This window comes from Mustela lutreola, chromosome 2 (assembly GCF_030435805.1).
Source record: "Mustela lutreola isolate mMusLut2 chromosome 2, mMusLut2.pri, whole genome shotgun sequence".
Lineage (NCBI taxonomy): Eukaryota > Metazoa > Chordata > Mammalia > Carnivora > Mustelidae > Mustela > Mustela lutreola.
In genome coordinates, this window is record NC_081291.1 from 122,237,128 (window position 1) to 122,261,989 (window position 24,862).

The following is a 24,862-nucleotide window of genomic DNA, read 5'->3' on the forward strand; positions in this document are numbered from 1 at the left end:
CTGGGGCAGAAAAGTTGCCTTTTAAGAATAATAGTTTCAGGTTTTCAATCAACTATTCTTAGTCATTATTGGTAAGAACTCAAGTTCAGCTAAATTTTGAGTATTAGGAACACTGGTTTGCTTTTAAGTATTCAAAAAAAAGGCAAAATATAATTATCACAGTTTTTGTTGTTGTTGTTTAAAGTACATAGTACACTAAGGATTGTTTGGACACAAGTCATTTTTTCTTTTTCTTTTTTTTAATAAACAGCGTGATGTTACAGACTGCAAAGTTAAAAGAAAAGCAGACATTGACAGTTTCTGATGAGCACAAACAGTAAGTGCAGTCACAGGCCAAACTTCTTGCTAGGAACAGCAAGACTGGGAAGAGGTCTTAAATTTAGTGACACTATTATTCTATATTCTCAGTACAGTAACACATGCATCTTGCTGTGTCAAATCCTTTTTGGGCCATCATTAAAAGAACATTTAAAAACATTCTTTTCCTCATGAATGCATTATACCATAGGACTTCAATTCACTGAATGACAAAATATAGAGAAATAGATTTGGTACAATAAAAAAGGCAAAAAAAGGGTGGTGGGGGCTTCTCCCGGAACAAAGTCAACATTTGATGTGTTAGTAGTCTTTTTTTGATAGTGCCACATTCCCCCAAATATTAAAGTACTCTATTCCAAAAGGATATATTTAGATTTTATTCAGCCCAATTAAGCCCAAGGACTAAGTCACATTGAAACTATTAATTGTATTTGAAACTTAAGTTCCATAGCCAAAAACATTTCTAGAAACCACATGAAGTTCAAGCTCTCCAACCACTCTTTGGAACAAAAATTAAAACTGATAAGGGGCTTTTTCTTATGAAATTGGTAGATCATGATGACGACATTTGGAAATTCATACTAGAATGAAGAAGTTTAGTCTTATTAAAGAAAATATAAAACAACAAAACTTTTCTGCCTTCTTGTTTACCTAAAAGGAGGAACAAAAATAAGAATCACCTAAAAATATACATGACTCTTAGCATAACCACAAAATTATTGTAGTGACAGATTAAATAAGGTTTCAGATAGATTTATAGACTTAATTGGCTTACAAAATGCATTAAAAAACCTTTCCATACTTACCAACGTGAAGAATGGTGTCTACTGTTGGTCTACTGTTGGTAGTGAAAATCAGTTATCTAAACTACCTAAATGTACAATAGACTGATTCCCACCCCTGCAACCCCCCCACCCGCCCACTAAAACTCATTATGTAGTTGTGTAAAAATTAAGTCAGAAAATTTCCTTATGGCTCATAACTGTCACTTTATGCTAACTAGCATGGCTGTAATATTAACAATGTCTAAAACTAAGGAAAAGGAATGGCGCTTCATGAATAAAAAGGAAGTGTGAAACTTTTATCAGTGGAATACTTGGACGAAGTGAGCTTATTTGAAAACTAACATCCCAACTTGGGAAACTCCTAATAGATTCTAAACACTTCTGAACTTTAGAACCTGATGTTTACACCTTTTATAAAAGATGCCTCTTGACTAGGGCTAGCAAGCAGTGTGTACACAAGTAGAAATGTGTGCAAATATACACACACCAATTTCACTAATAATAAGAAAAGAGAACACAACTAATTTTGAATGCCAAATTCAAGAATCCAGTACCATAAGCCTCCTGGCGCTATAGTCTTTCCATGGCTGGAGCGATGATTACATTTTAACCCAAGTTTTTCCCAAGTCTCCAATGCCATTAAAAATATGGCATGCCAACTCTTGACTTTTTATAAATCTAAACTATAGTGCTCTAGAAATTTCTCTAACATCAGAGCCTGAAGTATTGAATTGGGACTCATTTATTATTATTATTTTTTTTCTTATTAACTCTCTGAGGTAGTTACCAAACCCATTTCTTCAGGACCATAGTTATCTTGAGCTAAACCCCATGATCTTTTCAGAAAGTGAAAGTAACTTTTGAAAGAAAAGAAAAAAAGGCTTCCCAGGCCACGGCACATAAGATACACTTATAATTTTAATGTAATAATTAAAAAATAAAAATGGTTTGGGTTTATATTTTAAAAAACAGCCCAGCTGTATTACTCTGTCACCAAGAATTGTTATTTCAAGATCCCGCCAGTGCTGAGTTTTATAGGTCAGCCTTCACAATCATCCTTGATGAAGAGTTAGTTCCCTCATGGTATGCAAATATACTCACAACTTTCTGCCTTCTCTTAGAAGGCTCCATCTAAGGCTTCCCTCAGAAGTGCCTCTTCTGAGCAGGATGGATATGTAGAATGTGATTCATTCAAATAACTCCTCCCTGTTCCACCCTCTCCTCCAACATTCCCCTCTTCTCAGAAACATCTGAAGTATGAAAGTTGTTTTTAAATAGCAGAAGCACCAAAATCCATTAACACCACATATAGTCTTTAAACTGAAATATTTTAGTGATGTCTTGGACATCAAATTGATTTTTTAAGGTGGATTCTGAGTGTGTGGGTCCAGCCCAGGTCTGCAGTTTGTGCAGACATAGAAACAAAAGAAAGTTAAAACATTCAGAAAAAGTTAACCGCTTGCTTTTAAAATAATGCTGGAAATCAAATTTTTTCAAAGAATTGGCAAGCATGGGCTATTGGTCAGAATATGAATTAGGTGGATTTACAAAATCATTAAGAAACAAATCCAAGTTTATGTGCTGTGAAATTTCCATGGTTCTTTTAAAATAGATAGGCTGCTCATAATTTTTTTATAATGCTAAATCACTCAATTTTTGATGGAAAAAGAATACAGATGGACTGTGTTTTACCTATATGAAAATCACCAATCCATTGAAAATAAAATCCAAGAGGGTATATACATTCTAATCAAGTCATTGATTATTTTCCTGATTAATAAGAACTACACTTTACACAAAATACTTTGTCAGCAGCTGTTTTCATCAAAAAAACCAATATTCATAGTTTCACAGTTGAAAAAATTACACATTAAAATATTTTACAATTCATTGTATATTCACCAGGTTCCCATTTCCTAATATAAAGCAGATTAGAAGGGAAAACCTCAAAGTTGATTACTTTGACAGTGAGTTTTACAGAGGACACTAAGAACCACAAAAAGCTTAGGTTCTATCATAAAATAGTGACCAAATTCCATTCTTCTTTAAAAAATCCAATTAAAAACATCTTTTTTAAAAACCAAATTCTACAATATGATTAACAGATTTCAAATTAACAGCAGTCTAAAAATCTTCAAAATAAATGATTTTGTATACTGAGAATATGATAAAAAGTTAAAACATAATTTTCAGATTATATCATATTAGAATATGTTTAAAATGAGGTTTTATTTTCTTTAAACCTGCTTTTTTTTTTTTCCCCTCCAAAATAGTCATTGAAGGAACTATTTCTCAAGTGACCAAATGAAACTGTAAAGTCTATAGTTAGATATACCACATTCAATGACAAGGATGGCTGGCCACAGGAATTGACCAATCCATGGGAAGTGATCGGACACTGAAGTACCTGGAAATGGCTTACCACTGACTTGACAGCCTAGTCACCCCATGTAGCATTCAATTCAATTTTTGGTTCTTTGCCTTCTGAGCACTACCTGATCCTTTTTTCTTATTTTTAATGTTGTTTGCTTTAACTCTGCTTGGACTCATTTAAAATTAGCTTTGCTTTTAGCTAGATCGCTTAACCTACCTTCTTTGTAAAATCTGTCTACACTTCTTCAAACAGAATTAACTTGGTTGCAATAACTGAAAATAAATGTAAATCATGAAATAAGCTCTGTGGCTGTGTTTTAATGGAGAGGTCCCAGGGGAAGGGGACTAGCTGGACTGATGTGAGACATGCAAAAATTATGTAAATTTTGTGCAAGGAAGCTCAAAGCTTTTTGGCACTCAGGTAAAACGCTGTTCTGTTAAATCTTCAGTTTCCACCATCAGAGTTTCAGATTTGTACCATTTCATTGAATTTTCCTGTAATTAATCCCTGATATAGAAAAGACTGGGATGTTAGTATGTATTAACTGAATATATATAAAAGGCACAAAATGTTAAAGAAGTTTTAATAAGTTATGAAATCTACATCTGCAAAAGAATCTATTTGGCTTCCTGCTTAAAATGGGAGTTTAAATTCTTCTTAACTATTCCAAGACAGTTTACAGAAATAAGTTCCCCTAAATCTTCAAATTTATTTTTCTTGTTGGCAATATTATATACATGCTTTAGTGAAGTACCTAAGTCTCCAATAATTAGGCCCTTTAAGGGCTCTAAAATAGCCAAATATTAAGAGTATTTGAATTAGAGTCCCTTGTTTACTATTCAAGACTTCTATTATAGGTAACTGATTTCATAAATGAGTATCATTTACATGATGTTGTTTTACTAGAGTATATAATGCACACTTTTTATAAAGTTGTATTCCAATAATACGCCTAATCTAGAAAACTGTCAGTAAATTATTGCACTTTTTCTGGTGTGGCACCTGGACATTTGCTAAAGCTATTTCCTAGGGCATTAATCATTCATTTCAAATACTGAGTAAAATATCAGATTCTAGTGTGATGACTAGCATTAGTCCCTACACCTTGGGTTAATGTTTCCCCAAGTGTTTAAGAATGTATCCTGCACTCAAATGCAATTTATAAAGTTGGACAGTGAGCCCTAATTGCGTGGAGATGGGACATGATCTTAGATGGTTTAAGGTCCTACTTTTATTATCCAGATATTGCATAAATAGCCTAAAAAGGTAAAAAGTTCATGGTTTCTATTCCCCCATATAATAAAGTAGTATTCATGAGCATACCTCGGTAGAGGAGTTGAAGCAATCAAGAAGATACTCTATATTGTGTTAATTTTGGTAACTAGTTTCATGACTGAGGCATTACCAACTATAAAGGAAGATAGAGAATGGGGGAGTCATATGAAAACAGAAAGAAAGAAAACGAAAGAAGATGAACTTTAATCTGTTTTCCTTATGTAGTTATACACTAGTCATTGGTATAAATGGGATAGTGCCTGAGCCTCACCCACAGACCAAGAGGAAAGCTGACCATGCTGCTATGAACAATAAAAAATTTGGGGTGCAAAACAATGCATGAGTATGGGACAGATCATGTAAATAAAGAATATATATTAATGATAGTTTCTATAATATAAATAGCCTTTAATAAAAAAAATAATCTTTTTAATAACATTAATACTCACTTCTATTTTCTGGAAACATGCATGAAAAATGTATTCAATTCAATTGCAAAAGGAAAAAAAATCAACCTACTGTGAATACTGTACAATTCTGAAGCAAGAACTAGTCCTGCTCATTCTTTCTCTCTGATGATTATTGTACTTTGTGGGAGCCCAGAATTTCCCTGGGAAAAAAGAATCAGATTCTTGTAAATACTGTCCAGAAAAAAAACCCAAAAACACCACCTTATAACCGGTCTCACTTGTGACTGCTTCCAAAACTTTGCAGATAAGACCCCAAATCATCAAAAGGTTTGATTTATTAAAAAGGGAAAAGTCTCTGATGAAATCTCAAGAGCCCCTTCCACCCCAAGCATTTTTCTCTTCATTAAACAAGGAGTCAAAAAACCCACCTCAAACTATAAATTGAACAGCAATGAAAAAATAAGAAATCTTCATTATTTTCTAATCTCAATGTAATTTAACACCAAACTTCAGTTTCCTTGGACCTAATGCAATAATAGACTGTGTTGTGTCCACAATTTCAAAACATAGAACATTTGCAAGACAAAAAAAGAACATCATTCTTTTTCCTTCTCCATCATTTCTATATATTTTGGGGTTTTTTTGTTTTGTTTTCTTTTTTAAAAAAAGATACAAACAATCTTCAAAGTTTACCTTTTTGGACTTAAGGCATAACATGAAATTGCGCATTATTCTAAAGCTTAATTTTGAAATGAACTAGTTTAGTGCTCTCAAACCCTGTTTGCGTTTACATTATTTAAATTATATAGTATTTTATTTCTGTTCTTGTGTAAATTCTAATGCTGTTCATGGATTGTGCAATTCCTATGCAATCGGTCTTTGCCTGTTGACAGTTATTAACAGTGCAGGATAGTATCCAGATAATGAGCTTTCGGTTTCTCAGTTATCATTTCAGTTCAACGCATGCTGCTTAATTGTGTGGAAGATCCAATCCATTTTTGTTGTCCAGCCACCATGATGTGCATCATTCATTTGTTTCATGAAATATTCCAAAGCCTCTTGTTCAGTTTTATCTAAAGCTAGGGTCTTTCGAATGTATGCAATATCATCAAAAGATTGTAGTTCTGGCATTCCAGAGCCAAGCATCATTGAGAAAAGATTTATGAAGAGATTGGCATGCTGCCGAATAGCTAGATAAGCCTTGTAACACATCTCCTGAAACCTATAAGTGATAAGAAGAGTGTAATCAGTATGGAGCAAATGGGGTTAATACCTTCAGGTGTCTGCTCAAATGTCACATCATTAGAGAGGCCTTCTTGAGCAAATCTATAAAAAAATAGCATTCCTCTCCCCACTCCCCTTACCAACACTTTCTGTTCTCTTCACCCCATGCTAGGATGTAACCTCCGTGAGTCCATAAGGATTCTGTTTACTGCTTATCACCAGCACCTTAGGATAATACTTGGTATATCAGCAGTTTACTAAGGATTTATTAAATGTAAGAACTGGTCCATACCAAAGCCTTTAGGATTTAGCGTAGGACCAAGACAGAATTGCAGATAAAATGGAATTTTATACAAGGTTTTTGAAAGTACTTTTAGGTTTAAGATAGACTGATGATATACCAGAAGGTGATCAGAAAAATCATAAATAAATGCGGTAACTACAGTTTACTGATTTCCTCAAATTGTAAGACTAAAAAATGTTGTCTTAAGCACTATACATTATCAGTATAGAGAAGATATAGTCCAATTACTTAAGCAACAGTAAATAAAAACCTTTAATATATTATTTTTAAGAATCATTTTCTTGGGTGCCTGGGTGGCTCAGTGGGTTAAGCCTCTGCCTTCAGCTCAGGTCATGATCTCAGGGTTCTGGGATCGAGTCCCGCATCGGGCTCTCTGCTTGGCAGGGAGCCTGCCTCCTCCTCTCTCTCTCTCTCTGCTTGCCTCTCTACCTACTGTGATCTCTCTCTGTCAAATAAATAAAATCTTAAAAAAAAAAATCACTTTCTTAGGCCTTAATTAACTAAATAATTAATTTCAGGCCTTCACTAATTAATAAATTGGTTTTTCTTTTCATTTTTCTTCATAGCATTGTACAATACATAAATACATTAAAATACTCGGGCCAGAATGTTAATAAAACACATTTTAAATTGCTTGAAAAATATCAATTATTTTTGAGAGAGCAGAAAGAATTCTGTACTTTGTATTTTTGATTTCTTGAACTTACCTCTCAAATTCTCTTGTCTTTGTGCATTCTTGGGCTCCTTTACTAATCACTATTAAGAAATCTTGTGTCAAAACAAATGGCACACGTTCCCGTTTATAACCAAATTTTTTCTTCTTGTGATCCAAAAAGTGTCCAAAATCTATATGAAACAGCTTTCAAAAATAAAGAATTATATTATAGTTTGACAAATGCAGAAATGCAATATCCTGAATTAATAAACTTAAGAATGCCAAAACATTTTAAAAAGAGAAAGCTATTACTTGTCCATCATCTTTAACCATGATGTTACTATTGTGACGATCTCCAATGCCCAGAATGAAGGTAGCAACACAGTATCCAGCACATGAACGTGTGAACAGGTCAATGGCTGCATCATATCTACAGAGAAAAAATAAACACCTGATGAGTAGTGTGTTAATAGAGTAATCCAATCCAAATTGGAAAAAGGTGGTCAAAGTCTGTACTGAAGAGTGAAAATAATCATTGTCGTTAAGGGGAGGAAGTAATTATGTCCAAAGATTTGAGGTAGAAAGGACATTTCTTCCTCCGACTAAAGCATAGACTTATGACTATAGCTTAAGCCTTACACTTATGACTAAAGCATAAGTCTTATTATGGTAAAAAAATAGTGAAGGTGTCATAAAAAAAATTCTTCTAATCATTTTAACAATGAACTAAAAGCAAATTTTGAGATGTTCAACATTGACCTTGAAAAAAAAAAGAATAAGCAAGAAAACACATTAGATACCTAAAATTGGATGTATAAAGTTGGGTATATAGGGTTTCACCAAAATTGAAGTAATTCTGATCATTCAAAGACAAAATATCATCAAATATTTCAAAAGATGAGCATATTTTTTTCCCAAAATAAGTACATCTTTTCTCTGGTCTCAGAGAAATGTACACAACCATTAAAAGACTCATCTAACAAAACCTTAAATTGACGTAGGAAGAAAAGAACAGCAGACTCACATTTCTCCTTTGTTCTTGTCTTTGAGCCACTGGTGGAGTGTGTGGCTGTTAAACTGCAGAGCGCCTTTCAGGCCACCTTTGCACTGAATCTGCATAATCGTGTGAGAATTTCGCACCACCTCAATAAGTCCCACACAGTCACCAATTGACAGACAACCATAAGGTAACATTCTGAAAAGGATCAAGACATTTGCAATTAAGTGATGGAATATTAAAACAGCAAATATTTTAATAGGCTAATGCAGGAATATCCTTTCTGCAAATTTGTCATGGTCTCATGACTTTTACTTATAAAGGTCTCATGACCTTTACTCCTTTAACTTTGGTTTTCCTTTAAAATTAGAAAAATCCTCAAAATTATCTGCCATCATTTGTTATAAGCTTCAATTGAGAGAGCACCTAATTGAATATGAGAAAAGCATTAAGATTATTGTGGCAATAAAAATTTTATAAACATTTATGACTTCAAAAATATGGGTGAATTTCAGCTTGTTTAGCTGAAATCTAAATAATACTTTGGGGCAGTTCTCAAGTTTTTGGTCTCAGGACTCCTCTGTCCTCTTAAAAATTACTGAAATCCCAAAGAGCTTTTATTTATGTGGGTCATATCTACTGATGTTAGCAATTAAAATAGAGGAAAAGATTAAAGTATTAATTCATTTAAAAATAAAAAAAGTGCTATATGCTAACATAAATAACATCTTCTATGAAACAAAGAACCTTATGTTAAAAAAAAAAATTCTTGGGGCCCCTGGGTGGCTCAGTTGGTTAAGCATCTGACTCCTGGTTTCAGGTCAGGTCATGATCTCGTCGTCATGGGGTTCCGTGCTCAGCACAGAGTCTGCTTCAGATTCTGTCTCCTTCTCCCTCTTCTGCTCTTGCACTCTCTCTCACTCTCAAATAAATAAAGAAAATCTTTAAAAAAGAAATTCTTAGTAAGAAGAATGACACTTTCCACACTTTCTTTAATGTCTGGCTTCATAGTACTGAGCTGGATTCTCCTATATACTTTTGTATTCAATCTAAAGCAATGTTTCAATTGAAGCATATGAAGAAAATCTGGCCTTGTATCATTAAGTAGGTAGAAAAAGAAGTACTGTAATAGCCTTTTCAGATAATTGTAGATATTTTTCTTTGATATTATTCCAAAATTTGACAAAAGGTAGTTTCTCAAGTTGTAATATGGAATGTGAAATCATATCAATAAACTTTTCATACTGTTACGTTAAAATCTATTAGTCTACCTTGCCTCTGAATGGAACTTTTACTCATATATGACTTTATATATCCTGCATTGGTCATTTGGAAGATATTAGTTCACTGAGTTACAAAGATCTTTCAGATGGTGATACTTTTCATTATATCAACTAAAAAAAAAAAAATCACAATTGTTAATATTATCACTGATATCATCAGAAAAGTCTTTACTTTGAGAGCACTCTTAAGGCTAGTATATACAAGTTTTTCCAAATTCTCACTTTTGCTTGAAAGCTCAAATTTGATCTTTGACAACAAATCCTGTCAGTTGTTCATCTTGAAGAGATAGGCTCATAACATTCATTTTCAAGAAAGTGTCTACCAAATACCCATGTCTCAAAAAACCAAAGCTTATTATTATTATTTTTTGGGGCTTCTATTATTTTTTAAAAAATATTTTATTTATTCATTTGAGAGAGAGAGAGAGAGAGAAAGAGAGCAAAGCAGGGGGAGGGGCAGAGACACAGAGGGAGACATAGACTTCTTTTTTTTTTTTTAAGAGTTTATTTATTTTATCTCTGAGAGAGAGAGATATCATGAGCAGGGGGGAAGGGCAGAAGGAGAAGCAAGCTCCCCAATGAGCAGGGAGTCTGATGCAGAACTCAATCTCAGGACCCTGGGATCATGACCTGAGCTGAAGGCAGATGCCTAACTGATTGAGTCATTCAGGTGCCTTATTAGTTATTCTTTAAGTAAAAATAGTGTTCCATGAAAAAAGCAGTTAGTATAGCTTGAAGCTCTAATAACCCACAAATACCTTTTCTTGATAAACCATATTTGGGTATGCAGCAGAAGTGCTATATGGGTAATTCCCACTCATCACAGTGTAGAAAAAAGGACATGTATTCAAGGGAGGTGGGAGCAGTTAAAGAGACAATGAGAAAAACATTTCAGTTAGCACATAAGTACTAAAGTCTAGTTTTTCTTGCTTTGTTGTTCTCATAAGCTACTGTCCTCGCTTTTCATCTTTCTTTTACTTCTTAAGTTCCTAAAAAGTAATAGTCTACTTATTTTCATTTTCTCAATTCCATGTAGCATAAATTCTATGCCTACCACTCTACTGACTTAATTCTTCTTATAGTTCATCATGAGTCATCAAATCTAAAGGCTTTTTCGTAGTCCTTATGCTCTTACATCCCTTGAAGCACCTGATACCGTGAATCTCTCCCCTCTTGGGTTCTGTGAATTACTTCCTCTGGCCTACCTATCCCTTTGATGATTTCTTTTATGGAATCTTTCCTTCTACCTGCCCTGGTAAATGTGGGAATTTCTTAAGGTTGTACTCCTGCTCAGTCTCTCTTACTTTATATTTTAATTTTATTCCTGCTGAACATGCTCACAGTTTAAAGAGTCAGACAGAGTCCTATAAGGCTTGTGACATAAAAAAACCCAAAACAACAAGCAAAGAATCCAAGTTTTGGCAAGAATAAATAAAGATGCTCTGACTTCTTGAAAATAATTTTTTTATTTAAAATCAATTTAAATAAAAATTTTTACTTAAATTACTTAAGTTAAAAAAATTTAGAAAATATTCTAAGACTTAAAAACTTTTTGAAGATCCAACTTACTTTCCAATGATCTAGCTTAGCTTAACTTTAAATGGTTTTTAGCACACTCACTCATTTATAATTAAATACCAGAGTTATATAGTTAAATCCTTGACTCTGTCTAGCTCTTGCATTCTCTTTTGTTTTGTACTTTCCTGGGGGGAAGTGGTAGTAATGGCATGTGTATCTCTCAGATGCAGAAATTATACCAAAAGAGGAAGCTTGATTCGTGTAACACTCTTTTTGGAAAGCAGAAGGGACTAAGCACAGCATCAGGAGTTAAAAATTTGAAGTTGATGACCTAATTTTGTGCTTTAGCAAATTACTTGACATGTCCATTTTTCTTCTTTGCAACAAGATGATTCTACTATGTGTCACTGATGTATTTTTACATACTACGTATCAATCTTTTGGAGGCATACAAATAAACCCTAATCTGCTCTGCTGCTGCAGCTGGAGTTGACTCCTATGCCCACTTATGGACAAAAATTCTTTTGGAGAGAGCGCCTTTGCTGGAATGGCTAGATTTGCAAAGAGAGGAGCAAAAGAAGGGAACACTGTGAGAAACAGAAACAAATTAGGACAAGATGAAGCACGACAGAAAACTCAGACATAACTGTAGAAGGCTGGGCAGAAACAAACAGAAGAGCAAAAGCTTTAAGACGAATTCTTTTAATAAATTTTACTGTCAAACTGATTTAAGATTAGAGGTTACATAAAGTTTTAAAATTAGAAAATTTACATTACAAAAGAAACTTTCTTTTAACCTCTTAACTTCTGAATGAAAACAGGGGGCTTTTGTGTCTCCTATGTTCTGTCTTGAAAAGTTCTAGACACATTCCAGACACAGTTGAAGTCTTTGCCAACTTAGAGATACCTCTTCTTGCCTTGCTGAATCTCTTTGCTATTATGCGCCAAGGAAGAGGAAGACGAATGAATGTGTAATCAACTAGTATTAATTACTACTCCCTACATTTTTTCATAGATACATGCCCCTTTATGCTTTATAACTGATGTTTACTAATAGTTTACTTTTTCAGGATAACTTTCAACATATATGTTGCCTTACTGGTTACCTACCGGAGATCAAGACCTTGATTTTGCCAGATATTTTCCATAATGCGAATTATTTGAAGTGTGAGCATATCTTGCCGTAAATCTGCAATTCAAATAATATGTATCACCGATTAATTCCATGAATGCAAACCTGGTGTCATGTCATCATGTTGCTTTCAAAGAGAAAACAAATACAGCTATATTTACTTTTCAGATTAATCTATAAGGAAGCAATATTTTGATTCTTAACCCATTTCTAAAGTACCTGCATAAACCCATCTGTATAACGATGTATTTCACAAAAATTTTAAATTATTTAAAGTACTTTTTTTTTGAATCCTTAAATTTGAACCTGTTTATAAATATTGGGGTTAACAGAAATCAGTGCTGAAATGTCGTCTCCCAGGGGAAATTCATCTATGATCCTCCCACTGCTTCCTGCCACAGTCTGTTTTCTAAGTATATTATATCCTTCTTTTTTATGATTTCTTAGCAGACTACACCTTTCTTTTGTACCATATTATAATTTTATTTTTGTAATTATTTGTTTAAAGTCTCTCTTCTCCCTGCTGGACCATAAACTTTAAGAGGCAGGGACTCTGTTTTGTTTATTCTTACAATTTGACGGCCTAGTACATCAAATACTTATAGAAAGAATGGATACTCACACAGCTAAGTAAATAATAGAAACTTATTTCAGGCCATTCAATTCTAACTTTAGTACTTCTTTACTTTTAATAATTATACATACATTTTCTAAAGGTTAAGACATTTGTTTAATATTATATATTTTACCACACATATTCCTTAAATGGCTTTCAAAAGTCTTCATGCTTCATAAATATCCTGTTTATAAAAAGATAGCTAAATTCATGCATCATAAGCTCATTAATACTCTTCCTTACCATCCCCATTTTTAAAGATGATCTCATTGTTCTGAAAGAGTAACTCTGACATGATGTCTGGGTTCTCCCAATTCAACCACAGTGGCCTTTTTGCAGAGGACATAATTCGACACTCTTCAAGCCTTTAAAATAGTTAAAAACTTCACTAGGCACCTTATTTTTAAAATTCTTTTACCCTCAAATTTATTTTAAAATACACAGACCATATAGTTTTTTGAAGTGTTATAAAAATTTAAAACCTCCAGTTAATTTATGAATTCATTTATTCAAGGGAGTATAAAGAAAAAAGTTACGCTTAAAACTTTCTTACATAATAGCACATGAATTTTCAACAAATATGGGATCTGCCATTCGTTTTATAGATACTAATTTCATTTTTGAAATGAAACCAGAAATTCTGGCCAGAAGAAGTTTTAAACTCTATTATTAAAGTAATAACACATTCTGAATAAATGCAGTTCTGAACTTAAGAAAACTAAACAGCCTATTCTACTAGGTAGGATAACGGGAGAGGGAAGCAGATGTAATTGAACATTCTAATTATAATTTTTAACTTTTCTTAAGATTTTTTCCAGGAAGGTTACTTATTTCAATATATCAATAAACCTTCCAATAAGGTACATTACCTGAGATTTCCTAGTTGATGAGCAGGATTAAGAGGAGATAGAAAACCTTGGAGAGCATCCATGAAATCTGGTCGCCGCATCTGCTCAACTAAAAACTTCATCTGTACCTGATAAATGAGCATAATCATGTTTAGAGACTGATTTCATGAAAGGTAAAACTAACCACTAATCTCTTTTATATGTTGTAACCACAGTACTGTATGGTGTATGAATCCGTATGTTTCTGATTAGAAAGGTTTCTATCACACAGAGCAACACACTTCAGGCAGAGGCAGGAGGGGCAGCACTGTGTACTCTCCTATAAGAACACTGCTAGCTGACACAGGCAATGTTTTGGCTCTAGAGCAGGGCTTGGTCAACTATGGCAGTTTTTGTAAATCAAACTGCACTGGATATAGCCATGCCCTTTCCTTTAGATACTGGCTGCTTTCACAGCAGAAGAGCAGAGTTGAATAGTTACAACAGAGACTGCATGGTCTGTGAAGCCTAAAAATATTTACTATTTGGCCTTTCACAAAAAGGTTTGTTGACCTATGGAGGAAAAACTATGGAGATATTAGGTTAGCTTAGTAACTTTACTTTTAAGCTTTGCAGAAAAAAACCATATTCATTTTCTTTCTGTTTAGTAAAAAGAGTCTAGTGAGGCTAAAAGAAATTGTTTGGAAAAGGGCTTATAAAAACATTTGTTAGGCTGAGTCGCACACTGTACTCAGGTTCCAGTATGTATGCAGAAACATATCTTTTTAATCACCTGAAACCAGAGCCCAGACTGCTAAGCTGTATCATGCAATGACTGCCATTTTATTTTAGGAAATCGTTACTTATCAAAAATATAAAAGGTAAGTAGGGGACAAAAAGAGGTTAGAAGCTAGGAATTCATAATCAACTAATTTTCATAATTTAATTTTAGTAATAAAGTTTGTTTTGTTTTTGTTTTGTTTTGTTTTCACTATGGAGAAGCAAGTAGCTGGAAAATATAGTCATCACTGACTACGGCAGCTCTGGCTCATGTAAAGGCATTTCTTTTTCTAGCACTATCAACCCTAATGTTAGCACACTGCTTCCAATGCTTTATCATTGTACGATAAAGCAGGAAACCACTCAAAGAAACTGCTTTTGTTCCTATGGCATTTTCACTCCCCTATCACAATCCCATTTGAGCCAATAGTAAAGTGAGTAATGACTTTCACCTTCCTATTTAACTCACTGTATCAAAGCCAACCTGTGATATGAAAATTCCAGCTAAAAGAAATGAGTATATTTGCAAATTTAACTAATATCTAGTTTCTTTTTTCTTACCTGTTACAACATAAATATTATAATTTTTTTTTTAACTTTTATTCTTTCAAAGCAGGCTAGTCCCCTCTAGCTCATGATTCCAGCATCAGAAACAGTACAATTATTTTTAAAAAATCTTTTTTTATAGAGAGCAAGTGCGAGCAAGAAGTGGGGGCAGAGAGAGAATTTTTTTTTTTTAAGATTTTATTTATTTGACAGAGAGAGAGATCACAAGTAGGCAGAGAGGCAGGCAGAGAAAGTGAGGGGGAAGCAGGCTCCCTGCTGAGCAGAGAGCCTGATGTGGGGCTCGATCTCAGGACCCTGGAATCAGGACCTGAGCCAAAGGCAGAGGCTTAACCCACTGAGCCACCCAGGCGCCCCCACAAAGAGAATCTTAAGCAGGCTCCATGCCCAGATCAAGCCCAATGCCAGGCTTGATCTCATGACCCCGAGGTTGTGACCTGAGCCCAAATCAAGAGTTAGATGCTTAACTAAGCCACGCAGGCGCCTCCCACCACTATTTTCTAATATCATTTATTTCACCTTCAATAAAATCAGCTCAGTCACTCACTCAATGACATTTAGATTAATCCAGTAACTTTCTCTAAAATTTTTTTTTCATGCAGTATCAATGAAGATCTTGGAAAAATTCATTCGGTATTGCTAATTTACATTCTTTGTGCTTGGGGACTAATATACTGGGATTTTTTTTTTCCCATTTCATCAGAGGTGAGGAATGATCTCACTTTTTACTACAGGATGTGGTAGACTGAAAAAATGATAGGAGGAAAAGGTCAGGAAAAATCCTTACATTTCATATTCCTCAGTTACACTAGGCTAGATTACAGATCACCAGAGTGTGTGATAGTGTTCAAAGCATGACTAAGAGTCCACCTTAAACTTAGCAATGTACAAATTAATTTATTTACACTTATTTTCAGGGTCATTACTAAAAGATAAACAATGGCACAAAATAAGGAATAATAATTTTAAAAGTTAAGGCTGTGTAAAAGAGAAGGAAGGGGAAGAAGAAAGGACTAACATTTACTGGGCACTGCCTGCATTCTGGGCACTGTGATATGTGCTTCAGTGCATCTCATGTAATTTAATTCTCACTACACTATGTAGAAAGTATCATTGCCATTTATAAATGAGAACAGATCTCAAAGTCTAAATAATGTGTCTAACATTACATAGCTGAGAGGCAATGAAACTTGGATCCAAATCCTGATATGCTTGATTCTAACACCCACAATCTGCATCTACACTGGGCTCTCAAATTACCCTGCCCCACTGCAATGCAGAGTCTCAAAAACAAACTAAAGATTCACATACCTTTTGTGTTTCATCCTTCTTCTCTTGTTTGAGGATATCAGTTAAGTTAATGAGCTTTTCCATAGCCTCAACTTGCCTATTTAGGTGCTTCAAATACATCCCACATGCACGACAATAGGACTCCAAAAGAAGGCCAAACCTCTGACTAACCGTTTTATTGTGCATCTCAGATCTGAAAGAGCACAGAATTAAAACAAAACAAAAGAAAAAAACAAAGACTGAATACACACATGTATGCACACACACACTGCATTATATGTATGGTCCTAAATAAGTACATATATATATATATAGTTTTTTAAAAGAAAATATGAAAACCCATTTTTGAAATCCAATAAATGTTATGATCATAGTAACAATAAACTTATGTAAAATCTATCATTTGGAAGCAAAATAATCAAGAATTTAAGATAGTTTCTGGAAATATAAATTTAATAAACTAGATTTTAGGCCTACTTCAACTACTTTTCATTTACTTATCTTAGCACGAAATGTATTAACTATAGAGAACAATCTGATGGTTACTGAAGGGGAGGTGGCTGGAGACTAGGTGAAATAGGTGGCAGGGATTAAGGTGTGCACTTGCTTTAATGATGAGAACCAGGTGTTGTATGGGAAGTGTTTATTCATTATACTGTACCTATTATAATACTAATATGTAATACTAATATTATATTGCATGTTTACTAACTGGAATTTAAAAACAACTTGAAAGATATACAAACATGTAACAAGTAAATTCAGGAAAAAAGTAATAAAATGAATGGGGGGGAGTAAAGAGCAAGTGAATACTATTTGACTCTTGTGGCATACATATCCTCTTTCTACACAGTCTTTGAATTTAATTATTTTAAACTTAGCTTCAGGATTCCATTTTGATTTATTTTAACATTAAAAAAAATCAAGTTAATTATTAAAAAAATCAAGTTAATTATAAATCTTTTTAAATTTAGGAGAAGTGTATGGCTTATGATCTTACTTGGAGTATTAGATCATATTCTACAAAATACTTTTAATTCTTTTATTTATTTATTTATTTGAGGGATTGAGAGAGAGAGAGAGAAAGAGAAAGCATGATAGGGGAGAAGATCAGAGGGAGAAGCAGACTCTCTGCTGAGCAGGGAGTCCACTACGGGACTTGGAGATCATGACATGAGCCAAAGACAGTTGCTTAACCAACTGAGCCACCCAGGTGCCCAAATACTTTTAATTCTTAATTAGCTTGTTTTCTAGTAAGAAACTTGGGATTTCTGTCATTATTGTTCTGAATTCCAAGGCAGGATTTTTTTTCTTTTATGTGTGGATTTTTTAATCCACACATATAATGAAATCAACTGCAATATTAACCAATATAAAACTAACAAATTTTACTTCGCTTAGAGTAAAATCAAAGTCTTTAAAAATATTTCAGGTCTCATTTCTATATAAAATTCAGTTTTGAATTTTCCTGCTTATTTAATACTAAAGAGAAAAACTTGAAGGGAAGCTTACGACTGGTACAATATACTTTCATTATGGAAAACTCAGACAAAAACAACAGTATATAAGTAATATTTATAGATCTGTTAAGAAAGCAAGTAACATATATCTAAAGAATTTAATGGGAAAATAATGTGACTTACTTTAAATGCCAAAAGAAAAAGTGCCCAATCCTTTGATTAGTCAATGCTTTCTTGAGTAAAAATCTCACAAGCAGGTTATCCAAATACTGTTCATATTTTAGGACCTATGTGATTAAACACAAACATAAAAACAACATTGCATCAATCAGGGTCAGTTTTTGCATGGCTGGATTTAAAGAAAATTTTTTAGAAATTAAGTAGGTACTACTGGTAATAAAACCTATTTTAAAAAAAGCATAAAGCTAGTATAGATAAAGATCCACAGTCTGGATAAAGGTGCATGGATTTAGAATAAAACATTATTTTTCTATTTTACATTATTTTACCTGTACTAGCTGAATTAGGTACTGAGAAAGCTTGTCATCTGTTAAGTATTTTTCCAAGCACCGAACAGCAAAACCTCGAACCATAGGATCTGGGTAATTACAGTCCAGAAGCTCCATAGCCTGTTCAGGTTTGATTGGAGGCCAATCTTTCACTAAGCAGTACATCTGTTATAGCAAAAACAATAAATCACATTTAAAAAGTTAAGATAATTGTGAGTGAACCCTCTAAGACAATGTCTTAATTTCTTCTTTTAAAATTAGTTAAGGGCTCTCCTTATGAATCTGGTGTTTAAAATGTTCAATTCTAACTAATTTTATTAGTGGTGTGAATGGTATTTTTTCCCACTATATTATCATATTAATATAAAACATAGTCTATTTCACCTCTTATGCAGACTTTCTGAGAGAAAACAATTTGAGTGACACATGAATTTGATACAACAGTTATTCTGTAATCTCAAACATGCATTTACCTGAGCTACTTCATCTCTAGAATTCCATTTAACAGACAGAAGCAGTTTGGGTAGAATTTCAGGGATAGTTACACAATAGTGTCTGTGTGGAAAAGACAAAACAAAACAAAAAACATTCTTGCATGTTAATCAAAAGGCCTAGATATCTAAATTTTAAACTATGTAATCTTTCCAAACATACTGAAAACTTACCATTACTAGCCTACTTTAATATCAAAAGAAATCAGCATTTAACAATATAATTCCATATTTATGCACACATAATACATAGACAGTTACAATGTCATGGAAGACAAAAGAATAATCCAAATGGAAGACAGATACTTTGGAAAAAAGTATGAATTTATTTCACAACACTACATAGCTCTTTTTTTACCCACTCACCCAACAGAAACCATGAGGAGAGTTGCCACTTCTACTGTAGTCACTGGACAAAACTTATGTTTCAATGAACTTTTTGCAGAAAGGCACTGCAACTGCTTTATTTAAATAAATCAGTGTATAATTCCTAAGTAGTGGGGTAATTTCTCCATATGTGAAAATAAAGCACTGCACTATTACATTGAGGAAGTGTAAGGAAAAAAATGGAAGGAACGCCTAAAAATTGAAATATCTAGACCAACTACATCCCAACTAAATTGATCTAAAGCTATGGGTATTTTTTTTTTAATCTTGAATTTCATTTAAAAAAGTCCCCAAAACAAATCCTAAAAAAAGTCACACCAGGGACTTAGAATTTTAAAAAAGCTTTCAAGGCTTGAAGGTGGAAGGTTAGTACCAATGCAGCATGATTTTCTAGAAATACTGATCTTTATCCACAGTTTAAAAAAGAATATTGTTTATGACAAAAAAGTCATGTAAATTATGCTTTATATACTTTAACAGGTATTGAAGAAGCAAGATAAGCCAAAATCAGTTGTTTTAGGGAATATTCATCTTAACATTTACCTGTGGCTCCATAGAAAATCTTTCTCTTGCTCAGTGATTTCAGATAGAGGATCTCGGGTACAAATTGCTCGGAGCTGTTCTTTATCGTTTTCTCTTAATTCGTTGTCTCTAGCTAGTCTGTTACTCTGCAAAATAAAGTAATATCTTATATGATTTCCTTTGCCATATTTTCCCCTGGATTCATGAGTGATCTACAAAAACAGACAGTGGCCAACAACTTTACACTGCTTATTAATCGTTGTGATCTAGTTTATTCTCATCACAAGCCTTTATTTTCAGGGATGGGGAGAATCAGCTTAAGGCAGTATTTGTGGAACAAATCCAGTATCTTAGCTAACATTACCATCAGTCACAGAACAGTCACTGCCAAAGTGAGTGACCAAACTGGGATACCTGGGGGTAGAAGTAAGTAACTGACTTCTCTTCCTGATAAGGCCCCTTCCTAGTATTCTATTAACTACTCTGCTCATGTTTCTGGAATAAGAAACAGTAAAATAATAAAATACAAATGTAAATTCTTTCATAATCTTTGCTCAAATATATCCTTGTAATCACTGCAAGGCTCTCAAATTTAAAAAGTAAAAATAAGTAAGAGAAAAAAGGAAAAGAAATACCCTTGTTAAAACACTGGACGTTAAATGTTTGGAAACGAAAATAAAAACACCATAACCTTTGGTATAATGCCAAGAGTCCAAGTAACATACTTATTGCCTTTAAATACAGATATATTAACTGCATAATGAATAATTATGAATGTATATTAATATATTATGAACACAAGTACACATCCCCTTGGAACAGGTCACACATATTCCCAATGGCTAAAAATGAAAGCAGGTATTCATGCCACTTGGTTTTTATTAACATTTGTTAACATTTTATTAACAACACTTAAATATTAATTTATCCAATAGTATAAAGAAATATTATTGGCACATGTCCATCAACAAATGTTTATTAAAACATGTACCGTGTGCCTTGTTTTGTTCTTACTGTTGAGGGTCTTAAATAGTAAAAGAACCTTCACTAACAAGATTATAGTGAAAAATTATATGAACAAATTAAAAAAAAATTGGAAAGCTGATATAAATACTTTGGATGATATAATGAACATGACTGAGTGGCTACTTTACACTGGGTATCTGGAAGTGGCCTCTGAGAAGGGAGTATTTAATTTGTGGTCCAAATGATAAGAAAGAAGCACCCACAATAAGATCAGGGAAAAGAGTACTGCAGGTGGAGGAAACAGTGAAGGGGACCCAAGAAGAGAATGAGTTTGGTATTAGGGAGGAAAAGGAACAAGACCTAGGAGCCTGAAGCCCAGGAGACAAGGGGAGAGTGATGGGAGGCTATGTTCAGACCACATAAAATTTGCAAGTCAGGGTAAAAGATTTGGATTTTATTTTTAGTGAAAGCTATTTAAAGGATGAATATCATGATTTGATTTATGTTTCTTTTTTTAAAAAGATTTTATTATTTGACAGACAGAGATCACAAGTAGGCAGAGAAGCAGGCAGAGAAAGGGAGGTGGGGAAGCAGGCTCCCCGCTGAACAGAGAGCCTGATGCCAGGGCTCAATCCCAGGACCCTTTAGCCCACTGAGCCACCCAGGCGCCCCTGATTTATGTTTTATACAGATTATTTTAGCTGCTTTGTAGACTGAGGAAGACCATTTAGGAGGCTATTGTAATACTCAAGGTAAGAGATAACAAATACTTAACCCTTGATTCACAGGAAAAGTAGTCATTATCATTTCTCATCTTGGTCTAAGCGACTCTTAATATTTTTGGCTTATTTTTTAGTTGTTTTCATTTTAAATATAACTTAATAAACTATGAAAAAATTTTGTGAAAAACAACTTTATTTGACATCTTACTAAGAATTTAGTACACAGGTGTGATATGGTGAGTGCTGTGAAGTGTGAAGACCTGTATCCCTGGGGCAAAAATACATTAGATGTGAATAAAAATAATTAATTATAAAAACAATTTAAACAGCAGAACCAAATTCATAATCAAAATGGGCAACATCCTTTGAATGCCATTAACTGCTTGCTCATCAACTGTCATGCATGAGCCTGGAACACACATATCTTCCAGATCGTGATTCTACACTTCAAATGCATATCTAATAAGTTCTAGCTTATCATCACTCCTGATTTTTCTTCTTATACTTCAATTGTCAAAATATAATACTTTTGAGAACTTTTATAGTAATCCAAGCAATTTTATATTTCTACAGCACTTTTTTCCTTCCACTCATCTTTGCATACACACCTGCCTGTGATGTTTATTCACTTAAAAAGTGTATCAAATAAATTCTGGTGTATAGCAGCATTAAAACTGGAAAGAAAGATGAGGTGTGGTCCAGGTTCTCATCAAAAAATAGTGTGTGATGAAGTTATTCCTGTTGAATGACTAACTGAATACAATATTTCCTTTTTGTTCTTGGAAATCTATTGTTCACTCATCATATCTTGAGTTCGAGAAAATTCATCTAGGACATTATTTGATGTTTTACCTACATGATCAATTTTACCATCATCATTAGAATCTGAAGTAATGACTCTCAAGTGGTGTAATTTTGTTCCCTCTACCTCCAGGACCTTTGATATCGTTTCTATCTTAGGTTTATAGAAGTTTTCAATAGCCCCGATCATAACTGAAAAACTGACCCAGTTTTATTCTATTAAAAACAACTTTTTACTTTAAAGAAAAAATTCCTCTAAGAAAGAAAAAAAGTCATAAAATATCAGTCCTTTTTAAAAAAATTTTTTTTTCAGTATTCTAAAATTCATGGTTTATGTACCACACCCAGTGCTCCATGCAATACGTGCCCTCCATAATACCCACCACCAGGCTCACCCAACCCCCCACCCTTTTCCCCTCCCAAACCCTCAGTTTGTTTCTCAAAGTCCACAGTCTCTCATGGTTTGTCTCCCCCTCTGATTTACCCCAACTCGCTTCTCTCCATCTCTCAATGTTTTCTGTGTTATTCCTTACGCTACACAAGTAAGTGAAACCATGTAATTGACTCTCTCTGCTTGACTTATTGCACTCAGCGTAATCTCTAAGAGCTAGGACAGCTCAAAAAGAAACTCAAAAGCTAACTGAGTCAGACTCTGATGATAAAGTGAATATATGAATAAAAATAGGAGATAAATGAGTCTTAAAGTGACTTGACTTTCATAATTCCTTTGGTTTACAGGTGTAACTAATGGTATAGCACTATGGACAATTCATGGGAATGCTCATCAATATTTCTTTTTTAAAATTTTAAAAATTTTATTATTTTAAATTTTATTTATTTATCTATCTATCTACATATATATATATTTATTTTTAGCTCATCAATATTTCAATCCCAATTTCAAGATTAAGGAGTTTCTGTTCAGTTACAGCAAAATAGTTAAGAATTAGAAGCTCAATACTTTTTTTTTTTTTTTTAAAGATTTTATTTATTTATTTGACAAACAGAGATCACAAGTAGGTAGAGTGGCAGGCAGAGAGAGAGAGATAAGGGGAAGCAGGCTCCCCGCTGAGCAAAGAGCCGGATGCCGGCTGGATCCCAGGACCCTGGGATCATGACCTGAGCTGAAGGCAGAGGCTTTAACCCACTGAGCTACCCTGGTATCCCAGAAGCTCAATACTTATTAAACAGTGATACTGGATAAGTTATTTAAACTCCTTAAGCCTGTTTCCTTACTGGCAATATAGGGATTATATTCGTACTACCCTCATAGAGATTGCTTTTAAGATTAAATGAGATAAACCATGAAAAGTGACTGGTATCACAGTACACAGTACTGTGGTACACAGTAAGCACTTGATAAATGTTAGAATTATCAAAAAGAAATCAAAGTTACAAAATAGAGGCTACATTTTTCAAGAAAAAGAATTCCTTTGTACTTTTAGTATCAGAAAGAATTCAGTAATAATTTAAAATTAATTTGTACCTCTCTAAATACCTGCTACATTATCTCTGAAAGTATATTGGCAGGAAGGTTATGATTATTACTAATCAGTTTACAAAAGGGTTTGTAAACTCCTTACTGAGAACACAGCTGTAAACTAATAAAGTTCCTCAATGCAGGATTCCAACTGCCCCTGGGCATTGCTGTTACTCAGGTAGGCCTATTTCAGGACCTCTTGGCCCCATACTCATTGGTTGGTCTAGCCATAATGTATCACCAGAACAAAGAAAAAGTGATAAATTTGAAAACCAGGGAAAGAGATAAGAACAAAAATATCTTCTCTTAGCACTGACACCTTTGCCCTTGAGAAATAAGAGTTAATGGTCTTTGAACCCAGTTATACTGTGATTCTAAATTAATGGCCAAGATCAGACAACTTGATTCATACTTAAACTTCCTTTTATATGTAATCTTTTCTAGGGGATCCTGGAGTATGGTGGTAACAAAGCTCTCCTCTGCTTCCAAGCTTAACTAACAACATACTCATGCTTTTGTTTCAACTTTCAGGTTATTATCCCAGAGAAGTAAAAAGTTCTTTCTTGAACCCAATACATATTGGCTTTTCACCCCAACTCTCTATAGTCATTCTTGGGATACTATTGGTTTTTCTATCATTATCACCTACCATGATTTATAATCTCACACATTTCTTTTACCACTTCAACGTCTATTTTCACCATTAGACTGTATATTCAATGGAGGTCTCTTTAGGTCAAAAACTTTATTACCTCTCACACAATGAATACAAACATATAGTTGACATTCAATTAATATTTGTTAAATGAAGGCAGGCTAGGGCTCTGACTAAACTATGAGACAGAACTTCAGTAACAGTACTAGCATATAGAGAATGTGATTATACTAATTACAGCAACTCTGTCCAGAGCCTATAGGAGCTATGCCACTGTAACTAAACCCCATGAACCCTGCTCCAAACAAAAAGGATAAACCCAAATCCATTGATTATGACTGATACTTAAGAAAATTCAGTGATCTGCCTTACCAGTCCTGCATGGGAATAACTAAATCCTGCTTCTCGAGACACCGACCAGTTGGCATGCTCTTCAATCACTGACATATCTGGGAACTTGACCACACTGCTGAACCAATCAAACTCCAACTCTAAGCATGGTGTTTCCTAAGAGATG

The 24,862-nt window shown here is 33.8% G+C and overlaps 1 protein-coding gene across 1 annotated transcript in view; it reads right to left on the reverse strand.

The window, feature by feature from the left end:
* Positions 1 to 220: 220 nt before the first annotated feature.
* The window catches only part of PIK3CA (phosphatidylinositol-4,5-bisphosphate 3-kinase catalytic subunit alpha), an 84,790-nt gene continuing 60,148 nt past the window's right edge, over positions 221 to 24,862 (reverse strand). The window contains exons 9-21 of the mRNA XM_059163418.1: positions 24,718 to 24,852; positions 19,743 to 19,867; positions 18,795 to 18,876; positions 18,322 to 18,486; positions 17,996 to 18,099; positions 16,374 to 16,545; positions 13,761 to 13,867; positions 13,135 to 13,256; positions 12,254 to 12,332; positions 8,370 to 8,540; positions 7,658 to 7,775; positions 7,398 to 7,549; positions 221 to 6,384 (exon numbers count right to left, since the gene is read on the reverse strand). Of these exons, the coding sequence (XP_059019401.1) occupies positions 6,114 to 6,384; positions 7,398 to 7,549; positions 7,658 to 7,775; positions 8,370 to 8,540; positions 12,254 to 12,332; positions 13,135 to 13,256; positions 13,761 to 13,867; positions 16,374 to 16,545; positions 17,996 to 18,099; positions 18,322 to 18,486; positions 18,795 to 18,876; positions 19,743 to 19,867; positions 24,718 to 24,852 (1,803 nt within the window). The 3' untranslated portion in view covers positions 221 to 6,113. The remainder of the gene's footprint in view (positions 6,385 to 7,397; positions 7,550 to 7,657; positions 7,776 to 8,369; positions 8,541 to 12,253; positions 12,333 to 13,134; positions 13,257 to 13,760; positions 13,868 to 16,373; positions 16,546 to 17,995; positions 18,100 to 18,321; positions 18,487 to 18,794; positions 18,877 to 19,742; positions 19,868 to 24,717; positions 24,853 to 24,862) is intronic.